This window comes from Nycticebus coucang, chromosome 11, assembly GCF_027406575.1.
Source record: "Nycticebus coucang isolate mNycCou1 chromosome 11, mNycCou1.pri, whole genome shotgun sequence".
In the NCBI taxonomy this organism is placed as follows: domain Eukaryota; kingdom Metazoa; phylum Chordata; class Mammalia; order Primates; family Lorisidae; genus Nycticebus; species Nycticebus coucang.
Window position 1 is genome coordinate 43083619 of NC_069790.1, and position 18566 is coordinate 43102184.

At 40.6% G+C, this 18566-nt stretch overlaps 2 protein-coding genes across 3 annotated transcripts in view; one reads left to right on the forward strand and one right to left on the reverse strand.

The window, feature by feature from the left end:
* The window catches only part of BZW2 (basic leucine zipper and W2 domains 2), a 55223-nt gene extending 53308 nt beyond the window's left edge, over nucleotides 1-1915 (reverse strand). The window contains exon 1 of the mRNA XM_053608955.1: nucleotides 1762-1915. The gene's annotated coding sequence lies outside the window, so the exon portion shown is untranslated. The remainder of the gene's footprint in view (nucleotides 1-1761) is intronic.
* A 313-nt stretch (nucleotides 1916-2228) lies between these two features.
* Nucleotides 2229-18566, forward strand: part of ANKMY2 (ankyrin repeat and MYND domain containing 2) — a 39529-nt gene continuing 23191 nt past the window's right edge. Inside the window, exons 1-2 of one of the 2 annotated variants that reach the window (XM_053609642.1) lie at nucleotides 2229-2535; nucleotides 11322-11386. In XM_053609642.1, coding sequence (XP_053465617.1) covers nucleotides 2469-2535; nucleotides 11322-11386 — 132 coding nt within the window. In that variant the 5' untranslated portion in view covers nucleotides 2229-2468. Of the gene's footprint in view, nucleotides 2536-11321; nucleotides 11410-18566 lie in introns of both variants that reach the window. The other variant, XM_053609643.1, reaches the window with a different exon arrangement.

The following is an 18566-nucleotide window of genomic DNA, read 5'->3' on the forward strand; positions in this document are numbered from 1 at the left end:
TATCTGTATTTCTAGGTAAATGTTGATTTTTCTTTGTCTTTAAATGCATTGTCTCTAAATTTACTAAAGTCATGTATTCACAGAGGACTAAGTACCAACTAGGTGTCATAAAGCAGCAAAAATATATATAATGTATTGCTATCCTCAAGGAACTGACAACCTCGGTGAGACAAACAGGTGTGACCTTCAAGTAACCATGGCCCAGATTTGGCACAAGAGATGGAAATACTAGCAATGAAGTACCCAATTCTGTCTATGCATCTGTTAGTAAGATGCTAAATCACATGTTTCTGGAGATTACTCCTTAATCATTTTCTTGGGTTCATAGGCTTCTTCTGCCTGGTACTACTTATAAATCAATTCTGTGACAGTAACAGCATTACAAAAGATTGGTCACGCTCAAAAGCCTTGGTACTTGTTTGAACGGACACATCATTATTAAAGCATCATCAAAGTTTCTTTGTTGTACATGGAGTTAAATAATTTCAAAGTCTTTTCATATAAGATATTCTGGCTCATATCTGTGCCAGCCTCTCATGTTGAGGCCTTGAGGGCTTGGGGGAGGGGCAGACAGCTGGAGTTTCAGAGATTTTAGCTAAAGGCAGGAAATAATGATAAACATATTTTGCAGGATTTCAGAAGTGTCAGTGAATGCTTCCAGCAAAATGAAGGCGTATGGCCAGAGGAAAATGCATTTCAGGTTTTATACTGCAATGTGGGAAGAAAGAAAGGTTCAGGGGATACTTTACAAAACCATCTACATAATTATCCAACTATTTCCCTTTGACATATACAGATCTTGAAAGAAACATTAATACCTAGTCTGTAGAGAAATACCAGTAAAACATAAACATTAATATCTAAAGAAACTTTCATGGATGCTGTAAATGTTATAGATATGCAACCTGGAGAAATAAATGACTTCATAGTTTAGCAAGCAAGCCCTGTTTCTGAGCCACAGGAGGTTATCCACTTCTATTTCACCCACCCTGACTACCCATGAAGATTGGATTAAGAAGCTAATCTAAGGCTATATATATAGACAGCATCACCAATTTAATCTCCACCTTCTCCACTCACTCCTATTTCCACAAATCTCAAGATCTGAGTTACAAAGAGACTTAGAACTCTGGCCGAGCCAAAAGGCCCTTCCGTCCTCCTCCCCCCAGGCTGTCTCTAATAGATGAAGTATTAGTGCAAGTGTAAATTGTTTCCAAACATCCTTAACAGGCCCCAAAGGGCGATTAGGTCCGGTTTTCTTCTACAGCTTCCACAGAGGCCAAAGAAGAGATGACAAGTAGTGGGAAAGACAGGCTTGCCAAAAGAAAACTACCTTTCCCCGAATCTATTCTCCTCCTGCGCTCACCTTGCCCGAAATGGGGGTTCTCTTCCCTACCCCTAGCTCAGAGCACCGGTCCCGGCCTCCCTGGGAGCCGCATCTGGCGCTGCCACGCACAAGACCCTGTGTACCCGCCACTTCCCACCGCGTGGCTGGACCCGCCCGCGCGCGGTCCCCGGGTCTCCAGGGGCGGCCAAACGCGGCGAGCCGGCGGTCTTCCTCTCGGGGAACCCGTGCATGGTACGCCCGGCGATAACGAAGTAGGGCAGGGGCTTCTCCGACCAAGGGCAGGAAGGCTCCCCAAGAGGCACATGCTTCCTCCTCCCCGCCAGCTCTGGCCCCGGTTGAAGCCCCTGGCTGGGCGGCGGTCGCGGCTCCGGCAACCCTCCCGGCACCCCTTTCCCACCTGGCCTGCTTCTCACCTGTCAGAGGAGGTTGCGACGACGCGCAAGGCTGGGGGCTGCGGCGATTCGTGCAGCGGCAGTAGCAGCAGTAGCAGCAGTAGCAGAAGCGGCGGCAGACAATGGAGGAGTGAAGGACAGACACATTGACATAGACACACGGAACCCGGAGCAGCCCCGCCTCCTGCCCCGCCTCCCAGCCCGCCCCCCGAAGGACCGCGCCACTGTTCGGGACATGGTGGTGGGGTAACAAGATCCGGTGGCCTCTGGTCTCCCCTAAAAACCATTACTAAGTACAGAACTGAAAAATAGAAAATTTTAAATATTGCGCGTACCCAAATATTTAAACCTGGCAGGATAGAGGCTGGGAACATGCATTAAGAATTTAATTCCCCCTCTGGTTGTCCCTATTTGGTTTTTCCCTCCCAGGCTGCTCCAATGGGAGTTTCTCGCTGCCGCCTCCCGCAGCTCCTCCTCCCCGCAGCGCCAATGACAGGCGAGGGGAGGTGACTGCAGCTGGGCCTGTGGAGACTGCCCGCCCGGCTCGCCGGAGCTCGCCCGGTCCCAGCCAGCCGGCTCGAGTGGAGAGAGGAGCGGGGCTTCTGCGGTCGGCTACTCAGTGTCTTGATCTCAAGTTGCCTCACTGTGGCTGAGATTCCTAATACAGATACATCGTTTCGTTTTAATACTCCCAAAGAAACAGAATAACCTTCAAGCTGGCGAAAGCAATGGTTCACATAAAGAAAGGCGAGTTGACCCAGGAGGAAAAGGAGCTGCTGGAAGTCATCGGGAAAGGTACAGGCGCTGGGCTGGGACCCCGGGCGCCGCCGGCCAGATCGGGGGGCGTGGCGGAGCCTGGGGGTCGCCCTTGGCTCGGTGATCTTTGGCGGCGATTCTACGAGGTTGGCAGCCTTGGACCAGGAAAAGGCGTTTCTCCTTTGGTCTGGGACTGATTGTGGGGGCAGAGGGGTGAGGAGGGAGAAGCCCTGCTGGGACGAGACAGGTAGTTCCCGAGGCTCGTCTTTTTAAAGCAGCTTTTGGAAAGGTACAGATTTTCACACCCCACCATAGATTTTACCTAGTGGCCCCAGGGTGTGCATTCTTCAAAACTCCTGAGGGGATTCTGACCACTGTCTGTCCTGGCGACTGTGGCCTGGTGGTTTCAGGGTCTTAAGCGGTTATCTGCAGGCCCGTTTTGACTTCCGGAGGCCCAGTGATCTGGATCCCTTGCCGGTCTCCGCCCCTGCCTGGCGGTGGAAGCAGCTCGTACTGAAAGAGGTTCTTTATAAGGGCACAGCACTGGGTCTGTAATTGGCCACATGCGAGGCTGGGGCATCCAGGATCCCTCCAGCCTCAGGAACCCGCAACTAGGAAATTGGCCGGGCGTCCACACCCACCCCTCCGCCCAGGTTGCAGCGCAGCTATGTTCTAATCGCGCTTCTTCGCACTTTCTCTTCCACTCTCCCATCTCGAGCCCCACTTCCGCTGCCCGGGTCACAGGGAGGGATCCACGGGAACGAACCAGGAGCCATGTTTTCCCCGCAGTCCTGGAGTGGACGTTCCAGAGCAGTTCCCTGACGAGTCCCGTTACCCGGCATGACATCAACGTGACTGCGAATTTCACCTGCACCACCGCTGCGGCTCAGGGATGGGGGATGCGTGGGACTGCGGGCTTAATCAGCGTGGTTGGTTTAAACTCAGGAAGATAGCCACGTCTGCCCTCGAATGGCGGAGAGGCCAGTCATTGCAGTCATTCCTTGTTTCCAATCTTTTCTAAGTTTAGCCAGTCTCAAATATGGAAGCCCAGAGAATAAGACTTATTTATTCATAATGGCAAGGAAATTGTAAATATAAAAGGAAAAAAATGATTTGAACTCAACAGTTGTCAATGAGCTGAGCCCACCCCATCTGAGCTCAACTTCTCTGAGTCAATCACACCTATATTTATCAATGATAAGTGTTCTTTGCTTGGATTTGAGGGGATTGGCGTTGGTGTTTTTATTGTTTGTATTGCATGATTCTTGCTGATCTATATGGCATTGTAGTCCTTCTGTTCTGCCCGTGTCTGGGTAATTTCTCCCTGCCTTTGGTAGCTCCAGGATTCAATTCACCAAACATGTGAGTCCCAGCCATGTGCCAGGTACGGTAGGGGGCAAAAAGGAGATGAAAGATCGAGTTACAATTCATCAGGGACAAAAACTCTTGATTTTAAACAGGTCAGAGTTATCACATGTTGTCTTAAAAGTAAAAATCAATAAGCAGTTTTATAAATTGTCTCTTGGAAAGAGTAGCATCCTTGGATGTATTTTGAGGTGTCTACCAGTTTTTATTCTGAAGATTATATAAAACAGAATTAATGTGCTTTTATTCTAGTTAGTGCTACAATATTTATAGGGCCACATATTGTATCAAATTGCATGAATGTACAGATGCTATCTCATCACTTTAATTGGCCCAGACCAATGAGAAAAGCACTGCGGGGGACTTAGTACTACATATGTGTACTTGATGCTTTCTGGTCAAGTGGAAATCTGTGGGACATCACTGCATTCTCAAAGAAAAGTTACGGGAGATACCAGAAACAACAATCGCTGACATTTATTGGCTGATATTGTGAGTCATATGTAATTCTAGGTAATTTACATATATTAAATGCATTTAAGCTTGATGAGCTAGGAATTATTTTTGAGCTCTAGTAATACAAGTACATTAGTACAAGGATGGTGGTTAACCATGGAGGTCTAGCTTGAATCCTACTTCAACTGGAATCCTACTGGCAACATGGCCTTGGGCACGTTACTTTTCCTGAGCTTCAGGTTCTCTCTGTGGAAAATAGGAACAATAATAATGGCCACCTCACAACAGTGTCCTGATGGAAATGAATGAATGTAGTTAAAGCATTGGAAATACTTCTATGTTAGCAGTTATAATAAATATGGTAATCTACACTTTGTTGACAGGGAAACTGAGGAACTGGGAAGTTAGACAACCTGTTTGCTGTCAAATAGCTACTTGGCAGAGTTGAGGTATCCTACTGGCAAGGAATCCACTAAATAGGCTGTAGTTAAAAACCAAACTAAACAAAAAATGAAACCAACATTGTGGCTGTCCACACCTTATTCACCGTGAAAGATGTGAAAGACCATTTATAATAATTTCAGCAAAACATAATCTATCAAGTTAACTTAATTTTAAATGTTTCTGATTTTGTAGTTTTGTATGAATTTAATTTGTAAATTTTCATTTTAGAGTTGAATAAAGATCACAAGAAAAGTAGCAAAGTTTTACATTTGTTCCCATAAAAAAACATTTTTTAACTTGTTTGGTTATGGGTGGGGTAACATTGGTGTTTTTCCCCCCATACATTTTCAACTTTGCAAAGCACTAGAGTAGATCATTTTAGGACTTTGAACTAACAATACATTTTTCATCAAAGTCTGACCTGGCACCTGGGCCAGTCTGAAATATACTCAGCAAATGTTTAAATGCCTCCTATCAGCCATTCACTCCCCTCCAGAAACTACAGCAGACAGACTGTAAATTGACCTTAGAGTTCAGAGTAGAATGCCATGTATTACTTTTGGATACTTTGAGAACAATTTTGTCTTTTGAGTGAGTTTGCATGCTAGATATTCTACAGATTGTATATTTGCTAGACTGCCAATAAGTTCCAAAGGAAAAGCTATTTCCAACATATCCATTTAAATCATAGTTAATGACAGAATCCATTTCATAACATTTACAGAAATATTGAAATCACCAAACTATATTTAACTGGCTTATGTTATTTGTAGAGTGGCCCATTCTTCTAAGCTTTGAGACAGCATTATTTCCAAATAAATTAAACATTTTTAAAGATATAAGCCAGAAGATATTTTCATTACTTCTCTTGTTTGGTAACTGAAAGTCTTAGGATCACTGTTGCTGACTTATAAGAAGATAATATACTTGCTAATGCTTTTTCATAATTGTGTAAAAGGAGCTATGAAACAGATTTGGACAATAAGGTTTTTCCCTATCAACTTTATTGGGTCCAAGTATAATAAATTGCACATATTTAAAATATATACTTTTTATCAGCTTTAACTTAATCATATATCTATGAAATCATCACTACAATCAAGATAATGAATGGCTCCATCACATCCAAAAAGTTTTCTTATACCTCTTGGTAATCGATCTGTCACTCCTTCCACACCCTCTCCAGGCAACCACCAACAGGTTTCTGTCTGTATTCATTAGACTTCTCTACTCTAGAATTTTATACATATAACTGAGATCATACAGTAAGTATTCTTTTCATCATCTGTCTTCTTTCTCTCAGCATTATGGTTTTGAGGTTCATTTGTGTTGTATGTTCCAATAGTCTTTTTTATTTTCTTTTTTTATTTCCATTGGATGTACCATTATTTATGTGTTCACATTGATGGGCATTTAAGTTGTTAACAATTTTGAACTATTAAAATAAGATCTCATTCTAAGGTCTGGTTTACTTAATAATGTTACTGTATCACTGCTAGTGTCTTTTTTTTTTTTTTTTTTGTCTTTTTTTGAGACAAAGCCTCAGATTGTTGCCCTTGGTAGGGTACCATGGTGTTATAGCTCACAGCAACCTCAGACTCTTGGGCTCAAGTGATCCCCTTTCCTCAGTGTCCCAAGTAGCTGGGACTATAGGCACCTGCCACAATGCCAGGCTAATTTTAGAGATGGGGTCTGGCTCTTGCTCAAGCTGGTCTTGAACTCCTCAGCTCAGGTATTCCACCCATCTTGGCCTCCCAGAGTGCTGGGATTACAGGCGTAAGCCACCGTGCCCAGACTCTTTTTTTTTTTTTTTTTTTTTAATAGAGAGACAGAGTTCCACTGTGCCCAGCCAGCTAGGTCTTTTTATGGTTTAGAAAGATTTAGGTCTGCTTATAATCCATTATAATACAGAAATCAAAGAAAAATGTAACATAAAAGATATGATTAGGCCAGGTGTGGTAGCTCACACCTGTAATCCTAGCACTCTGAGAGGGGGAGTCAGGCAGATCCCTTGAGCTCAAGAGTTGGAGACCAGCCTGAGCAAGAGCGAGACCTCCATCTCTCCTAAAAATAGACAAAATTAGCAGGGCATTATGGTGGGTACCTGTAGCCCCAGTTACTCTGGAGGCTGAGGCAGGGGGATCACTTGAATCCAAGAGTTTGAGGTTGCTATGAGCTCAGCCTTAGCAATAGGCAATGGAGCAAGACCCTGTCTCAAAGGAAAAAAAAAAAAGTTATGATTACTAGTAAGTGTATGACTGGGCGGGTTATGTGACCTCAGTGGGCTTCATGATCTTTATTGACATGACAACAGCTCTTTTCGAGACTCCAAATTTTATGTAGTGCTTCATAACCCTAATTTAAGGACATTTTCTTACAAAGTCTAAAGATAGATACGGAGAGGAAAACTTGGAGAAATACACAAATTCACTACAGGCGGTCCCTGGGTTCGAACAAGATAGGTTGTCTAGGTTTGTTCTTAAGTTGAATTCATATGAAAGTTGGAATGGGTACATTTACCTGTTATCTGTAATAGCCTCTATTCATAAGTGCCAGCATTTGGTTGTTTGTAACCCTATGATTATATTGAAATCTATGTCATATATTATTCTTTTGAAATTAATACATTTTAAAATGTTTTACATGATTTTACTTATGTGTACATAAACATTACAGCATCTAACAAGCCAAATAGTTTTTAAACTCTTCACTTGGATCTAGAGTCCTTAAAACATCCATTTTTGGGGATTCCACTAAATAATGATTGAAATCCATGTGTATCTGAATCTCATGGTTATCTGATGATTTGCTGGAAACAGAATATCAAAAGTTTGTTTCTCCCTTTTTGTTTGTTTTGGTTACATCTGGTTGTCTTCGGCAGAGACCTAGTATTAGGAATGTCACTGAATTATATTGTGCTGCTTTGAAAATAAATAACAAGAGCATGTAATCTACACCAAAGATTCACCATGTGTCCTACATCAGGACCAGCGCTTAGCTCTCCTCAGAATTCCACGGGATGGTCCTGCTGTCTTTGTTTCATGGATGAGGAAACTGAGGGTGTTGCAGGTCTTGTTCTACTTCAGAGTAGTCCTGCAAGGGCTGTCCTATGGTAGAAGAGAGGGCAGTAATCACAGGAACATCATTCTTTGCATCTCTTTGCTAACAGGTTGTTCATCTGGATCAGTTGATTGATCCCATTCTAAGGGAGGCAGGTTATGTTGTGTTTTCTTTGGTTCGAGCAATGTGAAGAAAGCTTAAGGAAACAAATCATTATATCTTTTTTTTTAATCTCTGAAGAAGGTAAATGTTGGCCCATACACGTCCCTTCTTACTGTGAGGTATCTTCCCCCATAATGGTTTATTACATCAGATTTAACTCATTTCTTTCCCGAAGTAATTAGTCTTTTAAACTTAGCTGCAAAACATTATTTGAGAGTCTACTATGGACAGTAAGGAATGACAAAAAGTAAAAATCCTTCTGTGTAAGTCAGGTGCTTCATATTTCTGTATTATTCTGGACCTTCTGTGATTTCCTACTAATGCCATTAAATTAGAAACACCAAATTAGAAATCATCACAGATTTTCCTTGGGGAGTATTTTGCTCATCGATGTTCTAAAATCTGTTGTCATTCTCTAGAAGTCCAGTTTGTTTAAGATCATTTTTCTCATCCCCGTCCTTGCAGTTGAGAAAGCTAATCTTAACCTATTGAATGCTGTGTGGGGGTATGCATGTGATATAATAAGAAATATATTTGGTCTCTTCCCCTGGTTCCTGACACAGAGCTCCTAAAACCCTTGTAGTTTTCTGATCAGTAGGAGTGCTAGATACTTCTTTTATTCTATTAATTCTGACCCTGGTTTCTGACACAGAGCTCCTTATCCCTTGGGATATCCTGGGTGATAGGAATGTCTTTTCTTCTAATGAGGAGATTCTTGGTGGGCTCTCAAGGGGGCTGCTCACCAGAAAAACCAAGTCAAGAGTAGAAGCTCAAAAGTGTCAACTCCATCCCCCTCCTTTCTTGAGGAAAGAGAAAGCAGCTGGAGGTTGAGTTAATAAATGATCATGCCTAGGTGACGAAGCTTCAGGAAATATCCCGGAAGTCTGGGTTTCTGACAGCTTCCAGGTTGTGAACACATGGAGGTCCTTGGAGGAAGGGGAGCCTGGAAAGGGCAGAGAGCTCTGAGCCCTTTCCCATATACCCTGTCCTCTGCCTCTCTTTCATCTGGCTGTCCATCTGTATGCTTTTTAGAGTCTCCATAATCTATGGGTAGATGTAAGTAGTGTTTCCCAGAGTTCTGTGAGCCATGCTAGCAAATCTTGGAACCTGAAGAAGAAGTCGTTGGAGCCCTGATTTATACCTGGTCATTCAGAAGTGCAGGTTACAGCCTAAGACTATGATTGGCATTTGAAATGGGAACAGTAGTGGGACTGAGCCCTTCACCTATGAGATCGGACTCTAACTTAAGGTACCGTCAGAACTGAGTTAAATTGTAAGACACTCTCTGATAGAGGATTATTTGGTGTGTGTGTCGGGGGGGAACTGCTACACATCTGGTGTCACAAGGGAAGGACTGATACTCTTAAATAAGAATTTAGTAGGAGAAAACAGTCACTTTGTTTTTTCCTGCATTATACATGCCTCTTTATTTAAAATAAATTGTTCCCTGACAAGACAGAGAATTTAGAATGTTGGTCATTGCTCATACATTTAGGAGAATTACCCGCCTCTTTTCTAAGGAGAGCCAAACATTTATGATTTGGTTCCCATGCTTTCCTTCCCACGTACCCAACTCTGACCTGCTCACAGTCCCCATAGTATTTTCGCTTTACTGAACAAACCTCTTCTGGCCAGAGAGAAAACAAATTCTGGTCGTTCTCAGTGGAGAATGGGAGTCAGCTAAAGCAAGTGAAACTGGGATGCAGGAGCTTTTATCCTGCTTTAATTCCTGTGTCAAGGTGTCTGAGAAAGTCTCTGATACAAAGCCACAGGTATGGATAAGGTTTCACACAGAACTTGCTTCTGCATTTCAAAGCTTTGCCTTCTTATTTTCTTTCTTTTTTTTTTTTTTTGTAGAGACCGAGTCTCACTGTACCGCCCTGGGGTAGAGTGCCGTGGCATCACACGACTCACAGCAACCTCTAACTCTTGGGCTTACTCGATTCTCTTGCCTCAGCCTCCCGGGCAGCTGGGACTACAGGCGCCCGCCACAACGTCCGGCTATTTTTTGGTTGCAGTTTGGCCGGGGCCGGGTTTGAACCCACCACCCTCGGCATATGGGGCCGGCGCCTTACTCACTGAGCCACAGGCGCCGCCCTTTGCCTTCTTATTTTATGGCCATTCTGCCAGGGATACTACTGCCTTCAGAGGCAGTGCCAGGTCAGAAAAATGCACTATTGACAAAAATAGTTGCTGTCATACTCAGGGGATGTGTAGATCATTCACTTGACATTTTCCCAGAAGAGCTATTTCTCTGCCTGTCTGTCTAGGAGACACTTCTGTTTCTCCTCTGTTGGTGAAGGGCACACAGGTGACTTAGGCAAGTGGGTCAGGGAGAAGAAAGGATGCTAATCTTTATTTTGCATTCCACCTTTAACTCTGGAAGACTAGCAGGTTTGTTAGCACATTCTCAAGCCGTAATTCCAAATTTAAAAAGAAGAGATAACCTGGTTGAGGGACCACCTATCCTTTTATGTTCTTTTAGAGGAGAGGCTTATCTCATCCTTCTCTTTGAAAACACTCAGTTTGATTGTTCTCCATCCAGTCAAACCAGAAATTTCTTGGCAGAGCGTGTGGCTGCCTTGTATTAATGATAATAGCAACATTCTCTTCTGCAAGTACTGCTTCTGTCATTATGATGTCTCTCAGAAGACTAGAAAAACTGACAGTTGTGGCCCATTTGCAGCTTCTTTCTACATTTGTAGAGGACTAACCTTTCAGTTGCCTTAGATGACTTTGAGCATAGTAAATACTGATCATAAAACACTTTCATATAGTACCAGGCTTTAAAGATACGTTTCACTTAAGCATTTCCAAACCAAGCAGTCTATTATAAACGTGCAATCAATTCACAAGATGTAGTTTTGACAAATTATATACATATTGACTGCATTTTAAATTCCAAGTATTATATATTGACTGGAATTGAAGCTTTAGACATTAATCTGAATTAGACACCCTTCAGATTTGCTATAATGTGGGGTCTTATGCTTTGTGGTTACTGTATTACTGTCAAAAGGAAAATGTGGACAATATACTTTAAGGTTAGTGAAAGTAAAAATGACATGGAACTCTTTTAGTCTCTGTAAAGCTCTTCTGTGGGATAATTACTTTTTGAAATAAATAGTGATTGAATGCAATCACTATTTTACAAATAACTCTTTAAAGTATTTTTTAGTGAATGCAATCACTATTTTACAAATAACTCTTTAAAGTATTTTTTAGTGAATGCAATCACTATTTTACAAATAACTCTTTAAAGTATTTTTACTTGATGTTTGCTTGTTTCTAGTCTAGTGACAGATAAAATTACTTTTCTTTCTTTCTTTTTTTTAAAGGTACTGTTCAAGAAGCTGGAACATTATTATCCAGCAAGAATGTTCGTGTCAACTGTTTGGATGAGGTAAAATTTGAAAGTTTAATAAGGTATTTTATTTATATGAGAATAGATAATATGTAAAGTCTGTTAATTAAAGCTATTTTCTTGCATTTATGCTCATGGTATACTAATAATCTCTAACCCAAATATAGCAGATGTGTCACAAAAGACAAGCATATAAAAACCTGTTTACTCTTACTAGTAATCAAATAATGCAAATTAAACTCAAATCATGTTTTTCCTGTCATGTGTGGGAAAAATGGACTTGTGTATACTAATGGATTACGTGTAAACTGGTGTGATATACTGAAGAAAATTTTGGAGTAAGTATCAATTTTAAATGTACATATTCTTTGATCTAGCAATTTCACTTCTGGGGAAAGTTAACTGAATTCCTAAACTCAACTCTCTAAAACCATTGCTCCCTAAATTAACTTTTTGAGATGATGATAACATCTGAGCTGTTCAGTATTACAGCCATTAGCCATGTGTGGCCATGAAACACTTCGTATGTCAAAAGCTTGTCTGGGCGTGATGATTTTATGCCTGTAATCCTAGCACTTTGGAAGACTGAAGTGGAAGGAGTGCTTGAGGCCAGAAGTTCAAGAGTAGCATGGGCAACCAAGCAACTCCCCTGCTCTGCAAAAAATTAAAAAAAATTTGGGTGTGATAGGCTATACCTGTAGTCCCAGCTACTCAGGAAACTGAGACAGGACTATCACTTGAGCCCAGGAGTTGAGATTGTCATGGGCTTTCATAAGCCACTTGCCCTCATGTCTGGCCAACAAAATAACACCCCATCTCCAAAAAATAAATAAATAAGTAAATTAATGAATGTATGACTAATACATGGATTTTTAGTTTTCCGTCATTTATTAGCAGCTTTATTGAGGTATGATTACTATACAGTAAATTATACAATTTAAAGTATAAAGTTTGTTAAACTTTGACATATGCATGTGCCTGTGAAACCATCACCATCAAAATAATAAAGACACTCATCACCTCCAACGTTTCTTCATACTGCATAATCTCTCCTCCCTGCCCTTGCCCACCCCATTCCTGCAGGTAACTACTAATTTGCTTTGAGCCACCACACATTTGTTTGCATTTCTAAGAATTTTATATAAATAAGATCATGTAGCATGTGTTCTTTTTTGTCTAGCTTCATTTACTCAGCATTGAGATTCACCCACGTTTTGGCATATATTATTTCTTTTTATTCCTGAGTAATTTTCATTGTATGTATATACCACAGTCTTTTTATCCAGTCAACAGTTGATGGAATTGGGTTGTTTCCAGTTTGAGGGCTATTACAAATGAAACTTGTATGAACATTTATGTGCAACTCTTGGCGTGGACATAAAATTGTGAAATTTACCTTGTTGGGTGCTGTATGGTTTTGCACTCTGATAAATACTCATGAGCTTTATTCCATGAATACAGTCAGAAGCAGTTTGATTCTTTCAGTTCCAGTTTTCAACATTTGTTCGGTAAGACCAGCACAACATTCAATTGAGGGTTTCCTCCTAGTGCTAAAGCAAGATACTTTCTTGTGTTCTGTGCGTTGCTCTTTGATCCTTGAGGTTTTCTAGACTGGCTGCTTTGATCAGGCACTTTCCTGGCCCGGTGTGAATTTGGACACTGTTTCCTCCAATGCTCTCGGCTAGTTCTTTCTCTGGGCGTGGGCACTTTCCTCACATTCATGTGTTGTCTATCAGTATTCAGCAGAATACCCTACAGGGGTGACCAGCCTGTGGCCCGGTGGCCATATGTGAATTATGTGAGGACTTTTTGCTTATCTGTGGTGGCAGATATAATGAAAATTATGCACAGAGCTTTTTTTTTTCTTTCTCATTTAATGTGTAGTCCAATCAGCTTTTCTTCCGATGTGGTGCAGAGAAGCCGAAACGTTGGACACCCCTGCTAGGGGCGCCCTCAGCAGAACTTTAGAATTCTCTTTCTGTGCAACTCTTCTTTTCTCTGTTATTCTGTCATGGGAACTCAAACCACCTTTGTGTCTCTGGATGTTCAACTCCATTTCCTCAATCCAGACAGTGTGCCAGGCTCAGTCTGGATTGCTGGTCTGTGTGTGATAGCCTAGGAACTCCGTTAATGTGGTAAAGCAGGCAGGCTTCTGTAGCTCTTAGCTCAACAAAGGTCTTGTAATGAGAACATATAGAAGGACTCCTACAACTCAGTAATGGAAGGACATATAATCCAATTTATAAAAGGGCAAACAATCTGAGTAGACATTGCTACAAAGAAGATATACAGATGATTAATACAGACAAGAAAAAAATTTATATCATTAGCCACCAACGAGATACAGATCAAAAGTACAGTGAGACAGCACTTCTCTCTCACTTTCTTACTAGGATGGCTATATTCAACAAGCTAGACGATAATAAGTATTAGTGAGGGTAGAATAATTCAAAACCTCATACATTGCTGGTGGGAATGTAAAACGGTGTAGCTGCTTTGGAAAAGAGCCAGTTCTTCAAGTGATTAAACATAGAGTTACCACATGACCCAGCAATCCTAGGTATACAACTCAAGAGAAATGAAAACATATAGCCACATAAAAATTTGCATGGGCGTGTTTATAGCAACATTATTCATAATAGGCAAAGATAGAAACATCCCAAATGTTTATCAACTGAGAAACAGATCAATAAAATATAGTGTATTCATATCATAGAGTATTATTTAGTCATAAAGATGAAAGAAATACTTGCTATAATATGGGTGAAAACATACTAAATGAAAAAAGCCAGTCACAAGACCTGCATATTATGTGATTCCATTTATATGAATGTCCAAAATAAGCAAATCCATAGGGACAGAAGGTAAATTAGTGGGTGATTAGAGGGAAATGGGGATGACTGCTAATAGGTACAGGGTATCTTTTGGAGGTGATGAGAATATTTTTAAATTGATTGGTATAATGGTTATGTGCTGCTGAATATATTAAAAACCATTTAATTGTACACAATAAATAGATAAATTGTATGGTATGTGAATTGTATCTCAGTAAAACTGTTGAAAAGAAAACACAATAAAAATTATTAAAGCCAGGGTTTGGCATCCATTGCTCAGTGGTTAGGGCCCTGGCCACATACAGCAAGATTGGCGGGTTCGAACCTGGCCCGGGCCTGCTAAACAACAATGACAACTATAACAACAACAACAAAAAATAGCCGGGCGTTGTGGCGGGCACCTGTAGTCCCAGCTACTTGGGAGGCTGAGGCAAGAGAATCGCTTCAGCCCGAGAGTTGGAGGCTGCAGTGAGCTGTGACGCCACAGCACTCTACCGAGGGCGACATAATGAAACTGTCTCAAAAAAAAAATTATTAAAGCCCAAAAGTAGATAACTTGGGACATAAAAAACAAGCAAGAAAATAATTTATAATAATAATAAAGAAAGAAAGAGAAGGGAGGGAGCAAGGGAAGGAAAGAGAAAGAAAAGGAAGGAAGAACAATAATTATAAATAGGATTGTCATAACTTTTTGTTTAAGCCAACATATTTGGAAACACATGTGAGCTTTGTAGAAAAATTAAAATGACTATATTCATCTCATATAGAAATAGAGAAAAAACACGGGAATAATTAAGGAAAATGAATGTAAAGATTTTAAAAACTGTACCACCTTCCAAAGCAGCAAACTGATTAAACTTTGTGAAACTTTAAGCACCAATTCATTCTCATTTTACAAGAGTTACACCATTAGTTTAGAAAAAGTTGGAAATACACTCAATTCAGATGTAGATGCCAAATAAGAAGTCCCCCAAAAAACTATGGACCCAATTCACTTTATAAATATAGACAGAAAAATACTAAGTAAAATATTAGCAAGTTAATTCAAAGCCTCGTAAGACATTATAAGTAAGTAAGGTTTTTCCAGAAATGTTGGGATGTTTCAGTTTTTAAAAATCTTTCAATGTCATTCACTATATTACAGAATAAAAAAGAAAAACTATAATCATCTTAACAGATGCTATAATACATTGGACAAAATTTAAGAAATTGGGGTATAATGACCCTTCGAAAACTTGAAAAAGGTTTGCAGAAATCTTCCACAAATAATGGCATCACACTAAAAATATTAGAAGCACCAGTGTTTTGGTTTTCTTTATGACACTAAGTTATCCCGTCTTTGTAACTAACAAAATACTTTGAATTTAATTTATTTTAGATATGAGAATATTCTCTTCTTTTAACAAGTTAACAGTCTTGTTTTAAATCATTCAATTTCTTTTCTTTTCTTTTTTTTTTTAAAGGGGAAAGTGCAAACATAGTCCCCCTCAATTTCTTTTCTTGATATTTTTGCTAAAGTATCATAAAAATACAAGAGTGATTAGACAAGTTATATTGTGGTAGCTTTATATCTCTATGGAACATCAAAATTTATTTAAATCCCTCTATTTATCTTTGTCCATGGAAATATTTTTATAAATTAGGGGTGGTACAAGAACTAAGATATTGCAGAGTGATCATTGCATTCAAAATTTATAATTTCCTTTGCACAATTCTAAATTCTTACAACAAATACAAAATTAGATTAGGAGACGAGAAAGTACATTTGATAGCTAATTCTTTGGAAAGCTAGTATAAATTTGTCACTCAACACAAGTTTATTTTCTAATACTGAGGACCATCCTGCACCTCACTGAAATTTGGTATAAAACTCTAATTGGTAAAATTTGGTTTTTGGTAAAAACACACACTGCCGTATAATATGACAAAAACATCACTTTCAGAGATTGCACAGCAAATGATATGCTTTTTACTTTTTTTGGAATTCTTAAAAGCTCTCATAGGTTTGCTATAAAAAACCAGTTCCTGCTGAGGTGACTGCTGGTAAACCAGAAAGAAGAAGAGAGAGAGAAAATTTATAAATAAGAGAAAAGAGTGGGAAAGAAGTGTAAAGGGATTAGTAGGAAACAGAGCGAGGCAGACAGATAAATGGACAGAAGTGATTGACATAGATGACATTTAAAACACAGACAAGAAAATGAGGACGATTTGCAGTGTAGGATCCAAAAGCTTCACATATCTCCTTTGCTTTTAAGCAGATTATCACATTGTGTTGAAAGCTTTTTTTTTTTTTTTGAAACTGTAGGACAGTTCTGCAGTCTTGGTATTATTCATTCTCAGAGCTAGGTAACCCTTCATTGTAGGATTAGATTGCTAGATGATTGACTACCCACCTGTTCTGGATAAACAGAACATGCTGAAGTCTCTGGCTAAAGTCTGGTCCTAAAATATTGTGAAAGAAAGCTGTTTGCTTCTTTGGTGGCCCTTCTGGTAGTACTTTTCCCCCAGGCTGGTCTCCTTTTTATAGTGTATATCTTCCATTAGGGGATCTCATCCAAGTCATGCTCTCAGTATATTTTTGTGTCATTCAAAACCAAATGAATGGAGCTCTTCGCTACTTCCTTAAAGCAAGTACATTGACTGTCTCTGTACTATGAGATTCTGATTGCCCATGTCCACTAACTCAACCACTCTCATCATTTAAGTATTTCATCCCTATAGAAACAACTGACTAAATGAGTCTTCTATTTTTCTTCTTTTTATTTAATTAATTTATTTATTTGAGAGAGAGTCTCACTATGTCTCCCTCGGTAGAGTGCTGTGGCATCACAGCTCACAGCAACCTCAAACTGTTGGGCTTAAGCAATTCTCTTGCTTTAGCCTCCCAAGTAGCTGGGACTACAGGCACTCGCCACAAGGCCCAGCTATTTTTTGGTTGTAGTTCTAACTGTTGTTTGGCAGGCCTGGGCTGGATTCTAACCCGCCAGCTCTGGTGTGTGTGGCTGGCGCCCTAGCTGCTGAGCTACAGGTGCCAAGCCCATTTTTCTTCTTTTTAATAGAGACAGGTTCTTTGCTCTGTTGCCCAGCCTGAGCTACAGTGATGTGATCATAGCTCACTGCAGCCTCAAATTCCTGTGCTCAAGCAAACCTCCCTCCCATCCTTCTTGCAAGTAGCTGGAACTATAGGCACATGCCACCCCACCTGGCTATTTTTTTTTTTTTTTTTTGTAGTGACAGAGTCTCAGTATGTTACCCAGCCTGGTCTTTAACTCCTAGCTTCAAGCTATCCTCTAGCCTTCGCCTCTCAAGTGCTAGGCCAAGGCGTGAGTCACTATACCCAGCCATGAGTCTTAAAGTTATAATCTCTTTGTCATTTTTGCATGTTTATTCTCAATAAGTGTTGATTACTTCTACTGAATTGCCTCTTGTGCACCTGAAAGTCCCAGGCTCCCAATAATTTTCCTGTCTGTACACCTCCAAGAATAGTGTGGTACTGTGCTAATAGTGTGGTTGATGGCTTATGTTCATAATAGTAGCCAGGGACAATTCAAATTATGTTAGCATTCTGAGCTTTACCAAGGTAAGGGGTTACATGTTTTAGAGAAGTTTTCATGTAAAACAATTTTGATATGCTAGCACTTTATAGAATTTAGCTTGGTTTACTGAGAAAATTCATTTATAGGAGATAGCTCATTCAGTTATCTACCAAATAGTGTTACATACTCTGTACATACAAGGCTAGATGTTTTATTATATATGCACAAAACATATGAAGACCAAATAATGTAGCCTAGAGCAAATACCACCAATGATTTCTTTCTTTCTTTTTTTTTTTGAAACAGAGTCTCACTTTTTCACCCTTGGTAGAATGCCCTGGCATCACAGCAATCTCAAACTCTTTGGCTTAAAGGATTCTCTTGCTTTAGCCTCCCAAGTAGCTGGGACCACAGGTGCCTGCCACAATATCTGGTTATTTTTAGAGAGGAGGTCTCACTCTGACCCAGGCTGGTCTTGAACTTGTGAGCTCAGGCAATCCACCCACCTCAGCCTCCCAGAGTGCTAGGATCACAGGTGTGAGCCACCGTGCCCGGCCCCTTCTTCATGTTTATACAGTCATGTGCGATCAAATCATATATATGATCAAAACATACATGTAACTTTAAAGGGCAACCGTTGTTCTAAAACAATGATGCCGGGCGGCACCTGTGGCTCAGTGAGTAGGGTGCAAGCCCCATATACCGAGCATGACAGATTCGAACCCGGCCCCCAACAAACTGCAACAAAAAAATAGCCAGGCATTGCGGTGGGTGCCTGTAGTCCCGGGTACTCGGGAGGCTGAGGCAAGAGAATCACCTAAAGCCCAGGAGCTGGTTGGTTGCTGTGAG